Source organism: Myodes glareolus, chromosome 5, assembly GCF_982192425.1.
Source record: "Myodes glareolus chromosome 5, mMyoGla1.1, whole genome shotgun sequence".
NCBI lineage: Eukaryota > Metazoa > Chordata > Mammalia > Rodentia > Cricetidae > Myodes > Myodes glareolus.
Genome location: NC_142030.1, coordinates 19142617 through 19163094, shown reverse-complemented (window position 1 = coordinate 19163094; position 20478 = coordinate 19142617). Strand labels below are relative to the sequence as shown.

General features: G+C 42.5%; 1 protein-coding gene across 4 annotated transcripts in view; it reads right to left on the bottom strand.

The window, feature by feature from the left end:
* Positions 1 to 20478, bottom strand: part of Pld5 (phospholipase D family member 5) — a 347804-nt gene that overhangs the window by 9940 nt on the left and 317386 nt on the right. For all 4 annotated transcript variants that reach the window (XM_085687656.2, XM_085687659.2, XM_085687658.2 and 1 more), the window contains exons 7-9: positions 12995 to 13131; positions 8559 to 8727; positions 3130 to 3244 (exon numbers count right to left, since the gene is read on the bottom strand). In XM_085687656.2, coding sequence (XP_085543782.1) covers positions 3130 to 3244; positions 8559 to 8727; positions 12995 to 13131 — 421 coding nt within the window. The remainder of the gene's footprint in view (positions 1 to 3129; positions 3245 to 8558; positions 8728 to 12994; positions 13132 to 20478) is intronic.

Here is a 20478-nt window from a genome sequence, read left to right as displayed (position 1 = left end):
GTAGGAAAGGGTACACACCAGGGTTTCACATCCAGGGCCACGATCACTGGAGAGAAGGCTTTCTATCCTTCATTAAATATGCCAAGAAGAAGCTGCGTATGCGTATTGAGTGATGAGAAACACACCGAAGCTTAGCTGGGACAAGGATAACCAAACTTCCAAAGGAGGGTGGTATCTTGTGGGCAGAGAAAAGGTTAGGAGTTTGGAATATTAGGGGATGTGATCAAGCTGCAAGGGAGTCTGAGAGGAAAGAAACTATAATTTATTGTCTACTTTGGGCAAAGCACAGTGCTTGTGTTTATAAACACGATTTCATATGACGGGGAAAATTTACCATGGGGAAGGAGATGTTCACAGAGGTTCCTACACTTGTCCCAGTTTTCTTGGTTAACCAGTGGTGCCTCAGAGGAAACCGCTGGAGCTGGGGTTCGGAGTCAAATCTAACTCCAGAGCCAGCACTTCACTTCAGTGTCATGTGGCCTCTGACCCTAAGGGCATCCACTGACTGCTTCACCCTGGACAATGACCTCAGCTCAGGCTCTGGGGCATAGCAACCACACTGGAATCTCTGCTATGTGCATTGGCAGATCAAATTTTCTGGAGGAAACAGACACAGACAGATGTGTTGGGGGAAGCCCTGGGAGGAGAAAAGAGGATGGAGGGAGGTGAGGACTTTGGGGCCGTTATCCTGTAAACCGAGCCTTTTCCTGCTTTCAGTGAACAAGCCAAAGTCACGGTATTTGTGGATTTCAAATGCTTTAGTTGGCGTCTTTCCGAGATAGCTCTGGGACGTTTCGTGCTGACACAGGGATTTTGCCTGACCTTCAAGGTGACATATATGCATCTGTATTTTTTTGAAGTTGGGCTACAATTTCACCTGTTATCTTTTTAGACTATTTCAGCTCCCAAAAATGCATGCCAAGGCTGCAATATCCAGAATGTAGTGTGTCCTGTGTGTATACGTGATGTCGAGGGTACCAAAGAGCTCATTTTGTTGGTAGGCAGCCTTGGGCATCTCGCCAGCACTTTCCATTAACCTCCTGCAACCTCCTTAGCTGTCTCGTAAGTCAGACACTTTCCTGAAAAATTTGCAGAGCTTAATTCAGATACATTCTGGAGAATTTAAAATGAGAGAGGGGACACTGCCTGAAGATTCTTCTGCAAGTCTCATACTAACCTAATGGAGCTGTAACCTCAAACCCTGGGAATTTTCTTAGTTCCACGTTATCGATGAGCACTGAAGGAATGAGTCAGGAGATTTCCGAGTGTGCGGAGGATTATTTAAGGTACCAGTTATTTCCCCCTTTTGTCCTTTGAGTGTTTTTCTGTTAGAACTCTGCTTCTCTTTAGAGAATCAGTGTTTTGTTAGAACTGTTGTCTAGAAAACAAACTCACCAAATAACATCTTAGCTCAGGATGAGGAAGAGAGCAAGAATCCAGTCTTTACTAAGACCCCAGACACACAAGAGCCAGTGTGTGGGGGCCATTCATATATCACCTTAATTAACCATCACGTCACCGTCAAAGGGTGGGTGCTGGTGCCCCCTTTCTCAGACAGGGAACTGAGACTTAAAAGAGATTACACAACTTTCTACCATCTTCCAGTTGTGTCAGTGCTGTAATTAAAAAATAAACACAGATTTTTCTGATTCTAAAACACTGCTTTAATTTGTCCAAGAAATGTTTGCATATCAGGTGAGCCATTTGAAGACCAATAAACATTAGCTGATAAGCGACCATGTCTGGTCTTGGATTGAGTTCTGTCTTCCTCTTTGGAACGGGCCTATGGCATATTACTTTAAATAAAAGCTACAATGAAATATCTTGATTTGGGGTCTTAAGCCACTGTGTGCATGTCTTGATTCATCCATAAGTTTTAGATAATTTAGACAGAAGTTCCCATTTTTTTTTTTTAGTTAACAATTCTGAGGCATTTTTTGTCACTTGTCTTTAAAGTTTTTATAATTTTTTCTTTATTTAATATTTATGAGTGCTTTGCCTGCATGCAGCTCTAATTTTAAGAAGGCAATGTTGTAATTAGGAAAAATAGAGACTGATATTCTCAGGCTGGGATTGCAATGACCCCGTAGTTCGGACAGAACACAAAGCTCCTCTCTGGACACCTGCCCAGCCGAGTTACATCCTTATTCAGACTCCACATCCTCCTCATTTCTAAACTTTGATTATGCTCTCCTCCATGTTGGTAGTGATGCTAACAGGACTAAATAAGGTAAAAGTGCTTCGTGAAGTAAAGCATGTTTGTTTGTTTGTTTGTTTTTGTTTTTAATTCGGCCATGGAATTTAGAGAAATAACTGATAGGGTTTTTGTATTCATTCTGCATCCCACAAACATGTTTTCCTCCTCTGCTGAGGCTGCCACTTCACCTGTGCGATGTAATAATCACCCCAATTCCTTAGCATTTGAGCGTCTCCTTTTTAAAGACAATATCAGCTCTATCTGGGATGATTCTAGTGAAGGAATTACCCTGGCCTCCCACACACTGCGACAAGTTAGAATAATCCCACCGGCGTAATAATGATTTATGCTCCTGGAACTTTATTGCCTTAAGAATAACAGCTAACATTAATTGGGTATCATCCATGTACCAGGTGCTTTGTGTGAATTATCTCTCATTTAAACATTACGCTGTGAAGTTAAAAACTGACACCAGCCTCATCTACCACAAATCAGCAAGCTGAAATTTAGGGAGCTCCAGGGAACTGTTCCACGTTAGATATTTAGAAAATAGCAGAGATGCCGTGAGAAGATGGCGTGGATGTCTTTGTTTCCCTGACATTGTAGCGACTCCTCACAGCCCCAAAATGGGATATCTCATCTTGTAGACAGAAGAATAAGCATTTTGGGTCCATGTATCTGTTCCATGCCAGAACCCACTTTGTCTCCTCCTTTTAAAATGAGCCAAATGAACCAGAGGATGTGTGCAGAATGCAGACCATAAATTGTCTTCCATGGTTGGCAGCCATGGAGTAGAGAGAAGGTCTATTTAACTGAAGAGCTCTTGGCCTTCACCCTCACGCCTTTTAGCCACACAACCTCATTAATAACTATGGCGGACCCCTTCTGTCTGGGTGATGCCCAAGGAGGAACTTTTCAGCCCCCATACCCACCAATGTAAGCTGCTCCATCTGTTACCATGTACTTGTTGCGGTTTAATTTCGGAAAGGTCTGGTTCTTTTGTTCTTTTGTTGCACAAGCATTCTCTCTTTCCAGATCAAAAAATTTCTGTAAGACAAAAAAAAAAAAAACCAAAAAAAAAAAATTGGTAAGAAAGCAAAGCAGGTCAATTGAGAGTGTTTTGGGTCTTGTTCACAAGCACAAAGGAGCCTATTATCCAAATATCAGCAATAGACCTCACATTGGGTTATTAAAATGACACTCTTGTTACTCTGTATAGAGGAAGCTATTTTTACTCTCCATCCATATAGGCAACAACAAAGAAAATTAGCATGCTCAACTAGCTCTGTGATTAACTCTGCAAAGTGAACAAATGAACACAAAATTCCTTCTCTGAACAGGGTGAGAACGAAGAGGTTGTTTAATTCTCCCTGTCTTACTGAGCAGGGCACACTGGCCCTGGAAGCAGTCCCTAGGCGCTCCGTGTCTTGCATGCCAACAAACTGAATTCTTACCTGGTGCTTATATTATGTCAATGACTAACTGATTCATCTGAGACTCTGCAATGGTCAAAAGAGATTTTGCCATAAGAACAAATAGTTTTCATTGGAACACCTAAGTTCACGGGCTTTTTGAATGGGCAACTAAAAATAATAATAAATTACAAAATTCAAACTATGGAATTCTCGTGTCAGTGTGACTCTAAAGTAAATGATAATGATGATGATGATAACTATGATATTAATAGCATTCTATTTTGCCCAAGGCCCCAAATAGAGAAGCTGGGGAAGTGGGGCCTGGCTGCAGGGAAGGCAGGCCTTTGAAATTTGGCCAGGGTTGGATGAATTATCCATTGTGAATGAGCCCCTGGGACTCTGAAGGTTTAGCTCAAGGGTTTCAAGTCTCCACTGCAGTGGAGAACATGGATCCTCGAAGGTCTTTCAGCTCTAGCCTTTGTGAGCTAGAAGGGAAGAGAAGCAGAGGCCAGATGTGGAAGGTGACTTCATGTATAAGGTTCTGCAAGTTCTAATTTGGGTTGCAGAAATGGTTAGAGTTGGTTTAGCCTTATACTTCGTGCTGGGGGAAGGGTAACCTGACGATCACTAAGGGCTCCTTTATTCTGAGCTTCATCGGGGAGACTTCTGAGACAGCAGAAACCAGATCAGTGTCGCTGACATTGTTAGAGGTCTTACTGTGCTGGGAAAGACGCAAAGAGACCAAAAAGAATTACTTTATTAAATAAAGTAATTCAAGATAGCTGTGAAAATATTTTTAGATTAAAATTTAAGAAATTATGTGTACATATTTATGTGTATTGAAGTGTGGGTATGTGCATGTAAGTGCAGGTGTCCACAGGGGTCAAAGATGTCCCATTCCTGGAACTGGAAGTATAGATAGTTGTAAGTCACCTGCATCACCTGATGTGGATGCTGGGAACTGAACTCTTGTCCTTTGCAGGAGCAGTGCATGCTTTTATTTGCTGAGCCGTGTCTGCAGCCCTGAGCTGTTACAATCTTGCAAGTAGCAGTCTCTCTCCGATGTCCTCAATGATACCGAGCCACATCTGGGCAGGTGAGGAGCGCATCTACGTAGAGACAGAGCACCTTGCCTGGTCCCAAACCATCTCTCTGCCTTGTCAGGGCTCGGTGCTTCCTGCAGACATACTGTACCCAAAGTTTTATACCCTACTTTTCTTGTAAAAAGTTCCCTAACCATCTGTGTCCTAGATGATGGGGCCATGTTTCCTTCCCACCCGTGCTTGCCTTGACATTTAAAAATACATGGCCTCTGTTTTATAAAATGGCCAACAGTGAGCTATTAATGTATGGCTTATTCAAGATTCATGACCATCTGTGTCCAAAATAGTGAAACTGAAGGGGTTCTGCAGAGGCTACTGTGGCGGATTCCTCTTTTCTTGTGGGATTTCGAGTGCAAGAGCCTTAGACACAAGCACGCTGTGGGGGGCAGGAAGCAGCATGGCAGGAAAGACCCCTGACTTTGGGTGAAGAGACACCAAAAGTGATCATGGGAGTGAATGTACAGTACTGTGTGCCCAAGCTCCTGCAAACCTCATACACTCAACAGAGGATCCTGTGATGTCACTCACTGACCTCCAGGGTGCAGGATGCTCACCGGGAAATACCAGATCATAAATGACAACTAAGAAAAGTCTGGGCAATGCTTGGTCCACAGAAGAGAGTCCATGTCTGGGACTGGAAACCCAGGCAAAAGCCCACGTCTTGGGAGGGCATATGCCCTGTGGGGAAAGCTATTGCTTTATTTTGCTTAATGGGCATGCTGCTCCTGTCAAATTGCCTTCTAAATAGCTATGTTTATGCACATAGATTAGCGTTGCTATCAGCTTTGATCTACAAAGCATCTTTCTGTAGGGATCAGAAGTTACTAGAGAGACTCATAATTACTCCAAGTATTGAGGAGAAGTGACCCATAAATGCCCAGCCATAGATGAAACTTCTATTCCCCAACGGCACACAGAACACCCGAAAGGGGGACGGAGAAGGGAGAGGCAGAAAACCCCCGCTTTTTGACGTGACATAGCTGTTGTTGCACCTTTGAATTTAAAATAAGCTGTGATAACCTGCACATGTAAGACTGGGCCCATCAACACTCTGTCATGGAAGCAGGGGTGGGGATCATGTGGTTCCATCTGTCCCTGGCGATTTATTATCAACAGTCTGTGGTTGATGGGGATGGGAGAGGCATTTTCTTCAGGTGTGTAGCTCCTCACATGGGGCCCACGCTCCTATAAACAACGCGTTTGTAAATAGTCATAAGGAAACTCACTGGGGAAAAAACGACTTGGGCATTGTTCTGGGTACTCTCTGCTCTCCTCACTGGTGACAGAGCCTATCTTACCACTGCCTTTCCCAGATCACCTCCCCCTCCCTTTTACTGCCTTCATTTGTGCCTAACAGTTTAACACATATTGTGAACACTATTGGCTTCATGCCAGTCATTAGGGACAGTCGGTGACTAGACATCTGGTGACTTCCCTGGAGCCGCGAGTGCCACTTCAGTACTCTGGGTGATGCTGTACCTGAGATGAAGCAACCCCAGCATTCTCTTCTCTATGAAGAGGCATCACAGACAGCTGGACTGGTCTCTCAGGCCTTACCTGACTCCCTTGTTTCAACCTCTGCTTTGAGTCCTAGTATTTGATTTCAAATCCCAGTTTGAAATCCTTACTCTGTCTTGGACATTTCAAACACTTTCAAATCTGGCCTACAAGACAGATGACTGGTAATAACCACAAACCCGTTTTCATATTTCTAATACTTACAATGATTTGCGAACTCATAGACATGGGGGTGTCTGCTTCAGTTTTTTTTTCAAAGTTTATTAAATTATAAAAGTTTCCATTTCTGCCCCTCCTCCCAACACCCTCCCACTCCCCCCACTCCCTCTCCTCCTCCCTCTCCATCCCTAAGAGCAGTCAGGGTTTCCTGCCCTGTGGGAAGTTCAAGTTCCTCCCCCCTCCCTCCAGGTCCAGGAAGGTGAGCATCCAAACAGACTAGGATCCCAAAAATCCAGTATATGCAGAGGAATCAGTTTTAAAAATTAAAGTTAAGCACAGAGTTGTACGGAGAAAGGGATGGAAATTCTAGGGTTCCCTATAGGTGAAGAAAGGAAAACAGACAATGGGTGCTGAGACTATAGACCAGGATATTCCGTGAGTCTATTTCCTTTGTCCCAGTGAGACACAGCTGCCCTGCTGGACACACTAACAAGCCTCCCTTGCCTTGTGGTGTCATCCTGTGAGGACATCTGTGATGGAACAAAAGCTGAAAGGATGCTCACCCCCTATAGGCCTAACCATCATGTCTCTCACTCCTCCCTCTGTCTGTCTCTGGGATACTGAGGGTCAGGGATACGCTGGAAGCTATGATTCAAGATGGATGCTTCAGAGACTCTGTCATCCCATGCTGACAGATGCCTCAGGAAGCACAGGGCCTATCACAGAGTGGGTCTCGGCACACAGCCATTGAATGCACAGGGGCTTGGTTTGAAAACTGAGGCCGAAAGGCGAAAAGATTAACAGTCATCAGTCAGCTGAAGGTGGGAAAGATGGATGCAGGCAGAGGAAACAGCACTCACAAAGGCCCGGAAGGGAGGAGGCAAGAATTAGAATTAGGTGATGTGGGATTCCTCTCTGTATGCTGTGAATACCGTTGGTTAATAAAGCAGTTACTCTGGGTCTCTTGCAGCACAGAATAGGGAAAGGCAGGAATTCCAGGCAGATAGAGGAGGAGAGAGTAGGTGGAGTCAAAGAGACACCACGTAGCTGCTGGAGAAGAAAGACACCTGCGCGCTGGTACTGGTAAACCATGAGCCTCATGGTAAAATATAAAACAATGGAAATGGGTTAATTTTAGATACAAGAGTTAGCTAGCAATATGCTTAAGCTATTGGCCAAACAGTATTGCAATTAATAAAGTTTCTGTGTGATTATTTTGGATCTGGGTGGCCGGAATGAATGAGCATTCTCTGACAACACATGGGTACTAGGGTTTGAGTGTGAAATGCCTTCCATAGGCTCATGTGTTTGAACACTTAGTCTATGGGGGTGATATATTGGGAAGAAGTAGAATCTGCCTGAAGAAGTAGATCTATGGGCAAGGGTGGGACTAACGGGTTAGATACTGTCCCTAATAACAGCCCAAAGTCTGTCCTTCCTGACAGGCCAAGATGTAACAGGTTGAACTGTCAACTTATGCCAGCAAGGCACAAGTCCTGGCCACCATGGAACTGTGGACTCAGATCAATCCTACCTCCCTTCAGTTGCTTCTGGTCAACATTCCGTCAGAGTAGGGAGAAAAGTAGCAGAAATGGGTTACTAGTGGCTCCCCACATTGCCTTCCTCTGAGCATCCAGAGATGGATTAGCCCATGCACAAGAGACAGGAGCAAGTCCAGGAGTCTGGGCTAAGTGGGGTGGTGGGCAGGGTCAGTGTGGATGGATGAAGGGTTCAACTCCGTTAAGGATACAAATAAGATTAGCAGGTGAAAGAAGCAGTTAAAGTGTGTACTTGAAGGGGCTGCGGAGATGGCTGGGAGGGTAAACTGCTTGCTCCCTGTGCACAAGTGAGAACCAGAGTTTGGATTCCTAACATCCACATAGAGTTTGGCAGGAAGCCGTCTGCAACATTAGTGTTGGGGGTAGATGGCGACAGGTAGCTGGGTGGCAAGCTAGGCTAGCTAGTTTATCTACATCAGTGAGCTTCAGGTTCATGAGAAATCCTGTCTCAAAAAAAAAAATAAACTTGAGGAGGACAGATGATGCTGACCTCTGGCCTCTACACGACTCCCCCCGTCCCTGGGTGTGCCGTGTGCCAACATCATTCATAGACATGCGAAGGGAATAAGCCCTTTTTATTGGATAATCCAGGCGATAAAATACTTACAACTTTCAAGCTGCAGTTGGCTATTTCGGTGCAAATAGCTTTAAGAGACGAAATGAAGTTAAATGTGAGGGGATCAGTCTCCTTCCAGAAGCTAATGAGGAGCCGGACTTTAACGCTTCGCAAGACTAAGGCTTCTCTTATTTTCCCATCCAAATCTGGCCAGTATGTTCTGCGGAAGGAAAAAAAAAAACCTACCTGAGAAAGAATTTTACTACACAACAATGCTTTGCTGTTCCTCTGTGCAAAGCTTTACTCTGTAACATGTCAATCAACTTGCAGGATAGATTGAGAACACGGGCCTTTAGAGTTAGGTACCAAGAGGTGACGTTTTTCTAGGACCTCTTTCTAGACGGTCTTATACAAGACCTATCTATAGACCTTACAGAAGGTCTCAGGTTCACGGGGTGAAGCTACGTGGAGCTAGTGTTCAGATGAACTGACCCCCTTGGGTTGTCGTCAGCAGACCTCCAACACTTTCCAGGCCTTGTGTGGTGGGAGCATCTACTTTTGGGCAGAATTAGCTAGCAGTCTTGCATGCCTCTTCCCAGATGTCACAACAGCCTCTATTTTTTGAGGATATTCCTCACTTTCTAATGAATGCCTGTTCTGGTTATCTGAGCTGCCCAATGCTCTTATTTCTGCATTATCTTTAACACCATCTCTATAGACCCAGCATCTCACAGCTCCTTTCCCTCCTTCCTCTGGGATGGACGCTGGGAATCCTCCATCACGCCAACAGTTTCCTCTGTCCCCTAAGCCTCTTCCCACAGCAGTTCTCCCAGAAGACTCTTGGCTTAAGGTGTGCATGCGGCCATCAGCTCTACCCATTCCCCATCATGTCATTTCAGAAGCATCACTTACCCCTTATGTTAAGACAAATCAGTAACTTGTCTTGTCTGATGTAGGTGGGAAAACCCACCTACATCACTTGTCTTAACTAAGCCTCAAATCATGCCTTCTTCTCTCACCTCTTTGTAGGGATTCTGCTTTCTCATTTAAATACTGCTGAGATTCCAGGCTCAGTCACTGTTTGGACAGTTACTGAGATCTACGGCCTGTCAGTGCTATAACCACAGCATCACCAGGGTCTGCTCTCTGACCCTCTTACCCTCTATGACCCCCCCCCCCGACCTCAAAACTCCCTTTCTTAACAACATGAAGCCAGTCCTTTAGTCCCGATGGGCTACAGATCTAAGAGGTCCTTCAGCTCCTCCTTGTCTCTTTTACCTGGACAACCCAATTCCAGTTATGATCACCTGCAGGCCACTTGTCCCTCTACCTTCCTCTTGATCTTTGCAGGACATAAACCCTGGGTGACATTAGAATTTTCTCTTGTCAATTTCTAGGGACTACCAAGAACACTCACCCCAACCTTCTACTCTAAATCGGTCCCTTGCCTCAATTCTTTTCTCTGCCAAACTCACCTCTATGATCACCAACATGGCTGCTTACAAGCAGGTGTGATCCTGCTACCCCTTTTAAGACGCCAGTGCCTTCCCCAAATCACGAGACTCCCTATGAGCAGCCTCCCTACCCCTGTGCCCCTCATCCCTGCTTCCTCTCCAGAATGTTTTCTTGCTGCCGTATCTTGGGCTGTGCAATCCAGCATTGAACCTGGCAGGCGTTTTGGTCCACTCTGAAGTTTACTCACTCTGTCCTCTTTACCTGGAAAAATCCCCTTTCCCATTCCCCACCATTTCTTGTCTACTTCGTGAATGCTTTATGTTGTAATTACATAACACTTGCTCGATAAGCTTCCTCCAGTTCTGGCACGGCATTGTGGGTACGTTTCACTGCTATTTTCTGTAAACACCTTCAGTGCCGTTCATGTCATGCATTTGTGCTCCAGTAATCTTTCCTGTGCCTCTCTCCCTGCTTCAGTTAGCATTCCAGTGACCATGTGAGTTCATTGTAATCATAAATGCACACATCTCAACAGTCAGTTGTTAAATTTATACATGAATGAAGGCTGTTAGGATAGTAGTTTCCCGTTATTCATGGGGATCTTCCAGAGACCCCCAGAGAAGTCCTGGAAAACTTCAGATACTAGTAGATACGATTTGTCCCCTGCTTAGTCTTCAATGTGCAGGCTCTGCAAAGAAGTACTGGCAGTAATAACTAATAAAGCAGCACACTTTTAGCAATATAATATATTATAATAAGACCTGTTTAAAACTTATCAATTGATTTTTTAAATAGTGTTTTATTACTTCCTTGAGAATTTCATACAATATATTTTGATCATATTCATTCCCCTCCATAAATTGCTTTTTTTCCAGAACTTTCCATTTGATATTTTTAGACTGTGGTTAAACTGTAGGGGAAGAAGATTACTGAACCTTGACATGCCCACTCATCTTTCACTCATATACCTGTGCCCTTCTGAAAGATGCCTTTCCCATACTGAAGAGACAAACCAGGGACAGCTCCAACTGAGTCCTAATCAGCGAATCATGGAAAGAAAGAGCCCTTGTCGACTCTGGTAGGAACAAGTGAAATTGGGCTTTCCATTTTTTAAAATGCGACTTAAAAAATAATTTTTTAGGTTGGCATCCAAGGTTCCACCATGGCCTTTTCATGCCTATCTGCTACTATGCCTCGCTCTCATTCATTAGTTTTGGTGGCCACTGCTTGTTTGTGGTGGGGAATGAACATTAGGCAAGTGCTCTCTCTCTCTGAGCTGGATCCCAGTCTGGGACTGCTATGTTTTTAACTGTAGGTTTTATCGCATCACCACCGCACGCTCTGCTAGCTGGAAAGGCAGGAATCCCAACACTGTCTCTAAAGATGATGTGTGTTTAGATCATCTCTGTCACTTCTGAACCTCTCCACTTTTTAGGATCAGTTTGATTTCTAAATAAAACTTATTTGTATGACTGAGAAGAATGTAATTATAGTCTGAATGTTTGAGCTACATATTTCTCTTCTGTGCTCTTTTATTTAGAGAGGTGAAGGTAGAGGCTGGAGAGATGGCTCAAAGGTTAAGAGCACTGGCTGTTCCTAGTTCAATTCCCAGCACCCACAGGGTAGCTCACTACCATCTATAATGAGATCTTGTGCCCTCTTCTGGCAGTCAGGTAGAACACTGTATACATAATAAAAAAATCTTAAAAATAAAGAAAGTTGAAATTATAGGTTTAAAATTTTATTTTGTTTCTGTCCATGCCCCTGTAGGCAGCACTAGAAAGCTTATTTATTTGCTGAGCTGAGCTTGGTGGAAACTTTCTTTGGTCTGTTGACTCCTTCTATATTTGAGGTAAATAAATGTTTCCCTTTTTTTAAAAAAATGATTTTTTAAAGGTTAGCACACGAATCAATGTGTTTCATCATGGCATCTTTACTCACAATACAAGAAGTATTTGAACAACAGCCAGAATGATAAATAACTAAGATATGAGCTTTCAGGTTGGTCTCTAGCTCTTTAAATGTCTTTACATTTTCCCCTACTTGTTAAGATTTTTGTTTCTTTGAGACAAAGTTTCACCTTGTAGCTTAGACCGGATTTAAACGATGTAACCTTGGATGATCTTGAACTTGTGACCTTCCTGCTCAGTCTCCCAAAATCTGGGAATACAGGTATGCACCAGGACATACCACGGACTCCCAACCTGACAATGAAAGACCATGAAACAAAGTTTTGCCAGTCTTGAGTCATAATCCTAGAATCCTGTGAACTTGGTCCTCTATTCTCCTTGGTAACAGACAACCGGACACAATGTGTTATGTTTCCAGAGAAAGCTGACTCTATCATTTACTCTAAAGTCAGATAAACAAGAAACGAGAAGAGCATAAAGAGGAGGCATAGGAGCGATGGGAAAGTGAGTGGGAAAATCCATGAACATTCAAAAGATGCCTGATGTCTTAAAGTAGCTCTGTCTTAATAGCACGCCTCTTATAGCTCAAAATGCTTTCCCACGGTCATGAAGCGACCCGTTTCTGGCAGGCTTTTTGCAGTCTTACAGACATTTGCATAAAGATGCTACATATTATGCATATGTGGGATCCGCAAGACGAAAAATATTCAAGTAATATATGGTACTCTTAATCATTTAAGCTCACTAAATGGCTATTTTGAAATTACAATTTTCTGAATGACGGAGGACCTCATCCGCCGTCAGAAATGCGCATTTTGGAAAGTGTTTCCTGGTCAAGCTAATTACTGAAAACGCCGACAAGCAGCCAAAGATGTGCCCTTGCTGCAAGCAAGCAAAAGACGGAATGCCTGGGTGTGGTTCCACATTATGTGTGATTATTCTCCCAAAAGTTTTATCATATGTTCTGCCTCTGAACATCATATGTTCTGCCTAGCCTTTAAATTGGACCCACTTGGGGAAGCAATGCACTAGGGACCGTTTGCAGATGTCCACTACGGCAGCACAGAATCTCAGAGCCCAGAGGCCTGAGCACCCTACAGCACAGGTTGCCAAGCCCCTGACCTTTTGGTGCTCGTGCTGGAGATGGGCAGGTAGTCCGTGACGGCGATGTACACGTACTGCTTGGCATCATCAATCACGCTGTAGATGGCATCGATGTCAAAGCTTCTGTTTTTAGGACAAAAGAGTTTGGGAGAATTCTGTGAAGATATAAAACCCAAGATGTTAGAGTTGAATTGTAGGCATCTGTGGATTTAAAATGTTTTTTATTTGTGTTGGTAAGTTTTGGTTTATTGTTAGTTACATGGTTTGTAAGCCTCCTGTCTGCTTTTCCTTGTTGTTGTTTTTGTTTGTTGTCTGCTTTTTGAGACAAGGTTTCTCTCTGTAGCTTTGGTTGTCCTGGATGAAATTCACTCTGTAGACCAGGCTGGCCTTGAACTCACAGAGATCCACCTGCCTCTGCCTTGCAAGTGCTGGGATTAAAGGCATGTGTCACTACTGCTAGGCTTCCTTTCTGCTTCTTGGTAAGTTTACAATAAGCTAGTTTGTGCTTTGTCAAAGTTGAGGCAGGACATGTATTAAGTCCTTGAAGTCTGTCTCAGGAGGGAATATTTGATTTCCGTACACACCTTGCTACTGTGAGAGCAACCTGCCTCAGGCTTATATGATTCTAGGGATCCCTCCTGTTTGTGACTGAGAATATTCTAAAGTATGATTTACAGATTTATATATACACATAGAATAAGCAACTTATTCTTGAAGTTATTTCATCTCAGAAGTGATGCTAGCCATAAAACTATCCAAGACACAAATCTAAAAAACCTCATTTTTTCTGGATCTTTCATAAAGTCAGGAAGAGGATTGCTGATGGTAGAGAAGGGGCATCTATAACCCACCAAGGAAAATCAAAGTTCCTGTGATGCCCACATCCATCAAGAGAGTAAGAGAAGAAAGATATCCTGCCAGACATCAGTCAAAAGAGAAAGAGGCAAACTGTGCTGAAGGTATTTTTCTCATGTCTGAACTTTCTCTGTTTTTACATGCAGTTGGTATAGCAAGGGGAAGACGTATTTCAGAGTCTTAGTGTTTTTCCTGCGAGGAGGATTGAACAAGAGTGTCTCCTATAAGTCCCGCCTTTCCCCTGACATCAGTCCCTGTGGGAAGCATGGGTGCACCACAGAGAGGATGACCTGCCTGGAATAAAAAACAGCATGGGACAATAAGAATTCCCAAGTCATTTGTCCCCAGTGCCTTGTCCTGAGTCGGTGGGGATCCTGTCTTACTACACGACTCACGGAATGAAGGTACCAGGGTGAATACCCCCGCTCCACACACAGTAGTGGCAAAGTGGCTATCCAGGGGCATATTAAGGGTAAACCCTTTCTAGGCATCCCTGTCTGGAGAGTCCTTGTGATGACTATTAGTGATTATCGACTGCCTAATAGTGTCTAATAGTCAACAGGCTTCAGAATCATTGAAGAGATGAACCCGGAAAGGGGGAGGGGAGTGACTTTGAGAGACTTTTGAGTAACAGTAAACTGAGGTGGAAAGACCCACCTTTACTGTGGGTAACAGTGTTCTATGGGCTGGAGTCCTGAAGGAAAGGGCGGCTGATCCCTAGCATTCAGCTTCTGCTGTTTCCCAGCTGCAGATGTGATGAGCAGCTGCCCCGTGCTCCCCTTCTAAGCTTTCGCCACCGTGATGAGCTCCCCTTGGGTGGTAAGCCAGAATCCACCCTTTCTCCATCAAGATGCTTTTGTGAGATATTTGCACATAGCAGTGGGAAAGATAAGCAATCAAGTCCTTTTGGCCAGCGACAGGCAACGTATATAATGGATGAGTTCTTTTGCTTTTCGAAGGAAGATAAACTTCCATTCTTTAGTGGGAGGAAATGCATTGTCTCCATGACATTTAGCAAGCAAGTACAGGTGGCTTTCAGGATGAACTCCTGTCTTGGGATGAGTACCCCTGAGTGTTATTCTGTCTCCCAATCCCCATATCCCCAGCCCATGGTGGTGTCCTCGTCACCTCTGTGTGCTGACATTTGCTCAGCTGGACCCTCTGGGTGACATGCTTCCCTGTTTGTCGTACCAGATCGCTCTCTAAATTCCCCTTCAAATATATGTCTTCCACAAAACTCTCTTAGATCTCCAGACAGAGGCCACCTCTGATCTCCTAGGCTGGATGCTTCTTTTTCCTTCTTATCAACTCCTGTCCTCTCTTCTTCCCTTCTTTATTCTCTCCATCTCTCCATCCCCAGGTTGGTGGGCCCCGGGGCTTTCCTTAGGCTAGCCAAGCGCTTTACTGCTGCGCTGCCTCCCAGCTCCAGGTCACCCTTTCAAGCCTGTTGTCCCAGGGCATCGAGTGGCTCCACACTGAGACACAACCCTTCCTATAATACACCTCCAAGTTCACTCTCTACCCCAGTTAGCACCTTCAGAAATATAATAGAAATATAATGGTCTGCACTTGCCTCTCTGTCAGCTAGACTGTCTCTAGCTTGATTGTAGGGGCTGTGTCTTATTCATTTTCCTGTATCATTAAAATCATACATTTAAAAGATTTAATTTCCTCAGCCTGTTTGGTCTGTCTTAGACATGGCTCAGGGTACCATGGAGAGGCTGCGAAACATCTCTCTGGACAGGTTCCTGAGGTCTGAAATGCACCACAACACTCGTGGTTTTGTTTCAGTTAAGAACTTCCTGAGTTTCACTCTGGGATCCCACACTTGGCTTTGCTTTTGGAGAGAAGCACATTTAGGCAGGGAAGAGTTCAGGGGCCTCTGTGTCCCAATGCCATGGGGAGAGGGAGGGCCTTAGTGGTGTAGGCCAGATTCCACACTCACAGCCCAAGAACATTAGTATACACCATCTCCCTTCAGTCTCCTTTAATTCTCGCTCCACCCCCCACTCCCATCCCAGCTCGTCTCCCTCTCTCCCTTCCTTCCTTTCACAGAGTTTCACTGTGGACCTCAGCTATCCTGGACATCTCTCTGTAACCGAGGCTGACCCTGAATTTGTAACAATCCTCCAGCTTCTGTCTCTTGGTCCTGGGACTACAAACCCCACTAGGCATGGCTAGTCTGCTTCTTAATGAAGCTCATAAGAGTTTCACCCTCTCACACTGCTGTGTTCTGAGGACTGGATAGGAGAGAAGCCCATTCTCTGGATGGGTCACGGGCATGCTGTTGCTCTATTGGCGGATATTGCCAAGTGCCGGTCATGCTCTGGACTCAGGTCTAGGCAAGTGGCAGGTGTCGGGGGTTAAGGGAAGCTCTATGCATTGTGAGACTTTCGTCTAGCACCCGTTGCATGATACTGCTTCCTTTGCTGGCGCGGTCGCGTATCTGCCAGCTCTTGGGTTGGGCTGTTTTTATTTTTTGTATAGCGCCTGTACTTTGTACTATGCACATATTATGTGCTCAGTAAGTAGCTGTGAAATAAACATGAATATATTTAATAAATCGATAAATGCTATTGGGTTGTCTTACCCTAACCACTATTCCTAGCTGGAGTAGCTAAATTCTAATTTTTTCCCCAAACACATATGGAAATCATTATTAGTATCAATCTGCCTTAGTCTTTCCTGAGTTCCCTTTGCCTAACACAATGCCTGGGTTTGGCACGTGTTTTGTGTGTCTGTTAAGGGAAGGTATAATTGTTTACATCAATGTCCTTGCATCTGGGGGCTTGATTCTACCCATATAATATATATATAGATTATATACATTATTAATACATATATTAATAACATCATTATAATATATTATATAATAATATATTATAATTATATATCATATAATTATATATTAATATATTATACAATATATACACATATATATTATGTATGATAATATACATATCATTAATAATACATATATTATTATAATATATGTATATCTATATATATTAGACAATATACTGTTCCTTAATATATAACAACATGAAAGACTGACGTACTGCTCTGCTAGGATGCTAACTAGCGCCCACTGAACAGAGAGGTAGCTACTACATCCCCTTCAGCACCTAGAAGGAACGTGATAATCCTGGTGTGGTATGCTCTTTTATCCCACAGTTGAAGTAGAAGGCAAAACTACAGAGCCTGTTTTATGCTTCAGCTGACTTTACTGATCAAAAATTCTTGAGGCACCCCATGTCTGGCTTAATCTAGGTTTTCCCTTGGATGAGCAAGTGTTGGATGGCTGCATGTTTTATTCTGCATACTCAGTTGGTAAGTACTTTGTAGAGAGTTGGGTAGGTTTCTGATTTACTTCACAATGGTCTCCTGATTTTTAAAAATTTCATGATGTCTTTCTGGAACACAAGTGCACACACACACACACACACACACATTGAGATATAACCAAACGTGGAAAGAGAACCCACAGAAAAGGAGAGAAGATTCGCAAATCATTCATTTGTTAAGGGCCTTGTACAAAGAGTATAGAGAAAACCTCCCTAGGAGCTCTTGGAAACTGAGCATGAATGAAGGATGCAGCCGGCACACAGCGACACTTACACGACAGGCACACTAGGAGGGGTAATGTGAGAAAGAAATAAGAAGGAATATGGACACGTGGCAGGTGGGATTTTAGAACGGGGCGATCAGTTTTGGAAAGCACTTTAATAGTACCTCAGGATGGTGAACAATCAGCAATTCTTTCCTAAGTATAAATCCCAAAGACCTGAAAAATGTATTTATATAGCATGTTAGATATGAATGTTCACAGGGGTCATATGCACAAGAACTCAAATATAGAAATACCAGAAACCCATCAACCAACACACACACAAAATATTACATCTTTACAATATGATATTACTTAGCCATAGAAAGAAGCAAAGAAGCTACCTATAAATCCATGAATCAATGCTATAACATGCTTGGAACATGCTAGGTGAAAAACAGTCACAAAAGACTACATTTTGTAATACTGCGTTTAGATAGAATCTCCATGTCTAGATCAGAGCTTTCTGGACTGAGAGGGGAAAACAGAATGTAGCTGTTGAAGATTATGGTGGTTCCCTTGTGTGAAGAAAGCATTCTGAAATTTCATGATGCTAATGACTGCAGAGCCGTTTGGATACTCTAAAAGGGCCAACCTCAAGAAAGCTGTTAAAATCTAAGTACGAATACAAAGTGTAAGTTTTAAGAAGGAATATAGTATGATACTTTTTCCCAAAGCAGCCCTGAGTTCTTTTCTGTCTTCCCCTCTCAGCTAACACAGCTCAGTCTCTATGACTGATAGGTGGATGATCTAAATAAGAATAATAAATGAAACTTTTCTCATTCTCAGATCAATATAAACAAAGCTTTGGCCTAGAAAGCAAGTGCATAATTTTTTTCAAGTACATTAAAGTCTGCAAAAAGAAATCTACAAGACATAAAACCTTCCATGATCTATTTCCACCTTCTTACTTTGAATATATGAAAATTACAATTTCCTGGTATCCAGGCACTAGAAGTCATAAAGATAAATCTAGCCAAGTATCCATTTGTGGTTCATGAGAAAATTATAAATAATTCCTATTTTTATAACTTGAAATTTGTATTTAATTTTAATGAGTTAGAAATGATCAAAACTCTATTTCATATCTGGAAATTTGTGTTTAATTTTAGTGAGTTAGGAATGATCAAACATATAATTATAGGACAGGTGATTCTTCAAGTCTTCAGATATTCTCTGTGTGTGTTCAATTTAGTTTTGGACTGTCAACTTCCAAAAATATGATGTACTATTTTAAGATATTTTTTACAACAAATATATTGAAGTTAAATTAGTTTGTCTTGGCATTTGCTTGGCATGTATTACTAAAGAAGCTATATACATTCGGGAACTTTCCATCAATTTCACTACCAATAAATTCAGTCCAGCATTTATTTATTTATTGCTGCTTTCAAAGCATTGAGTCAGGTCCTGGGAATATCAATTATACATAGAGTATGCAATCTTTAGAGGCTTATAAAATTATGGGGAAATCATCATAAACAAATAATTGCAAAGCTCTGATAAACAGTAGAGTGAGAACCAAGAAGCTAATTCTGAAGGCAAGGCTTCTCTGAGGGTTAAAAACAAACACATAAAAAACAAAAACAAAAAACAAACAAACAAACAAACACATGTAAGAGTCTATATATCCTCAAAATCAGGCACACACACGTGTGTGTGTGCATGAATATATACATGCACACACACATATATAAAAATAAACTGCATGGGTATGCTGGCTGATTTTTGTCAGCTTGACACAAACCTAGATATATTTGGGAAGAGAAAATCTTAATCAAAAACAAATCTCTTCATGAGATTGGCCTGTAGGCAACTCTGTGAGGAATTGTCTTGATCAATGATTGATGTGGGAGAGCCCAGATCATTGTAGATGGTGCTGTTTCTGGGCTGGTGATCACAGAATAGCACAAGAAAGCAGGCTGAACAAGCCATAAAGAGCAAGCCAGTAAGCAGCACTCCTCCATGGCCTCTGCATCAGTTCCTGCCTCCAGGCCCCCACCTGAGCGCCTGCACTGTCTTCCCTGGATGATGGTCTACAAGCTGTCAGGTGAATAAGCCCTTTCTTCTTCAAGATGATTTTGGTTATAGTGTTTTGTCACAGCAATAGGAAGCTAAGATAACCAGAGAAAACATGAAATTTGTCTTTCCGAATCTTGCTAATTTCGTAAAACAGTATCTCCAACTCCATCTTTTTTCCTGAGAATGACATTAATTCCATTTTTCTTTATGGTTGAATAAAATTCACGTGTGTGTGTGTGTGTGTGTGTGTGTGTGTGTGTGTGCGCGCACGCGCGCACTCTGTTTTTAAAAGTCTTTTCATCTGCTGAAGGGCATCCTGGCTGATTCTACATCCTACATTCTGTAACTAGCATAGTAATAAACTAGGATCTACATGTGTCTCTGAGGTGTGTTGACCTAATTTTTTTCTAGTAGATGCTCAGGAGTGGTGTAGCTGAAACACATGGTAACTTTCTTCTCAGGTTTTTGAGGAACCTTCATATTGATTTTCACAGTGGCTACACTGGTTTGTGTCACCAGAAACAATACACACACACACACACAGACACACACACAGACACACACACACATATGTCTCCCTTCCCCTACATCCTCACTAGCATTTTCTGTCATTTGTTTTTTTGGTGATAGCCATTCTAACTTGGATGAGATAGATCCTAATGTAGGTTTAATTAACATTTCCCTGATAAATAAAGATGATTGCTTTTTTCATATTTTTAGTGAACATTTGTTTTTATCTCTCTGAGAACTGTCTGATTCATCTGCTCACTTGTTGACAGGATCACATAATTTTGGGGTGCTTAATTTTTGATGTATTTATTGATTATAAGTATTAATTTTCTGTCAGTCAAAATTGGTTTTTATTTGGTATATGTTGGATTTAAGTTAAAGGTATAGTTGATATTATCAATGAGAAGAAAAAATATATCAAACTAAAGAAATAAAAATAGAAAATAAGCTTTATGTAATTTTAAAAGCTAACTACCAGAAAGACAAACACATTATATGATCTACTCAC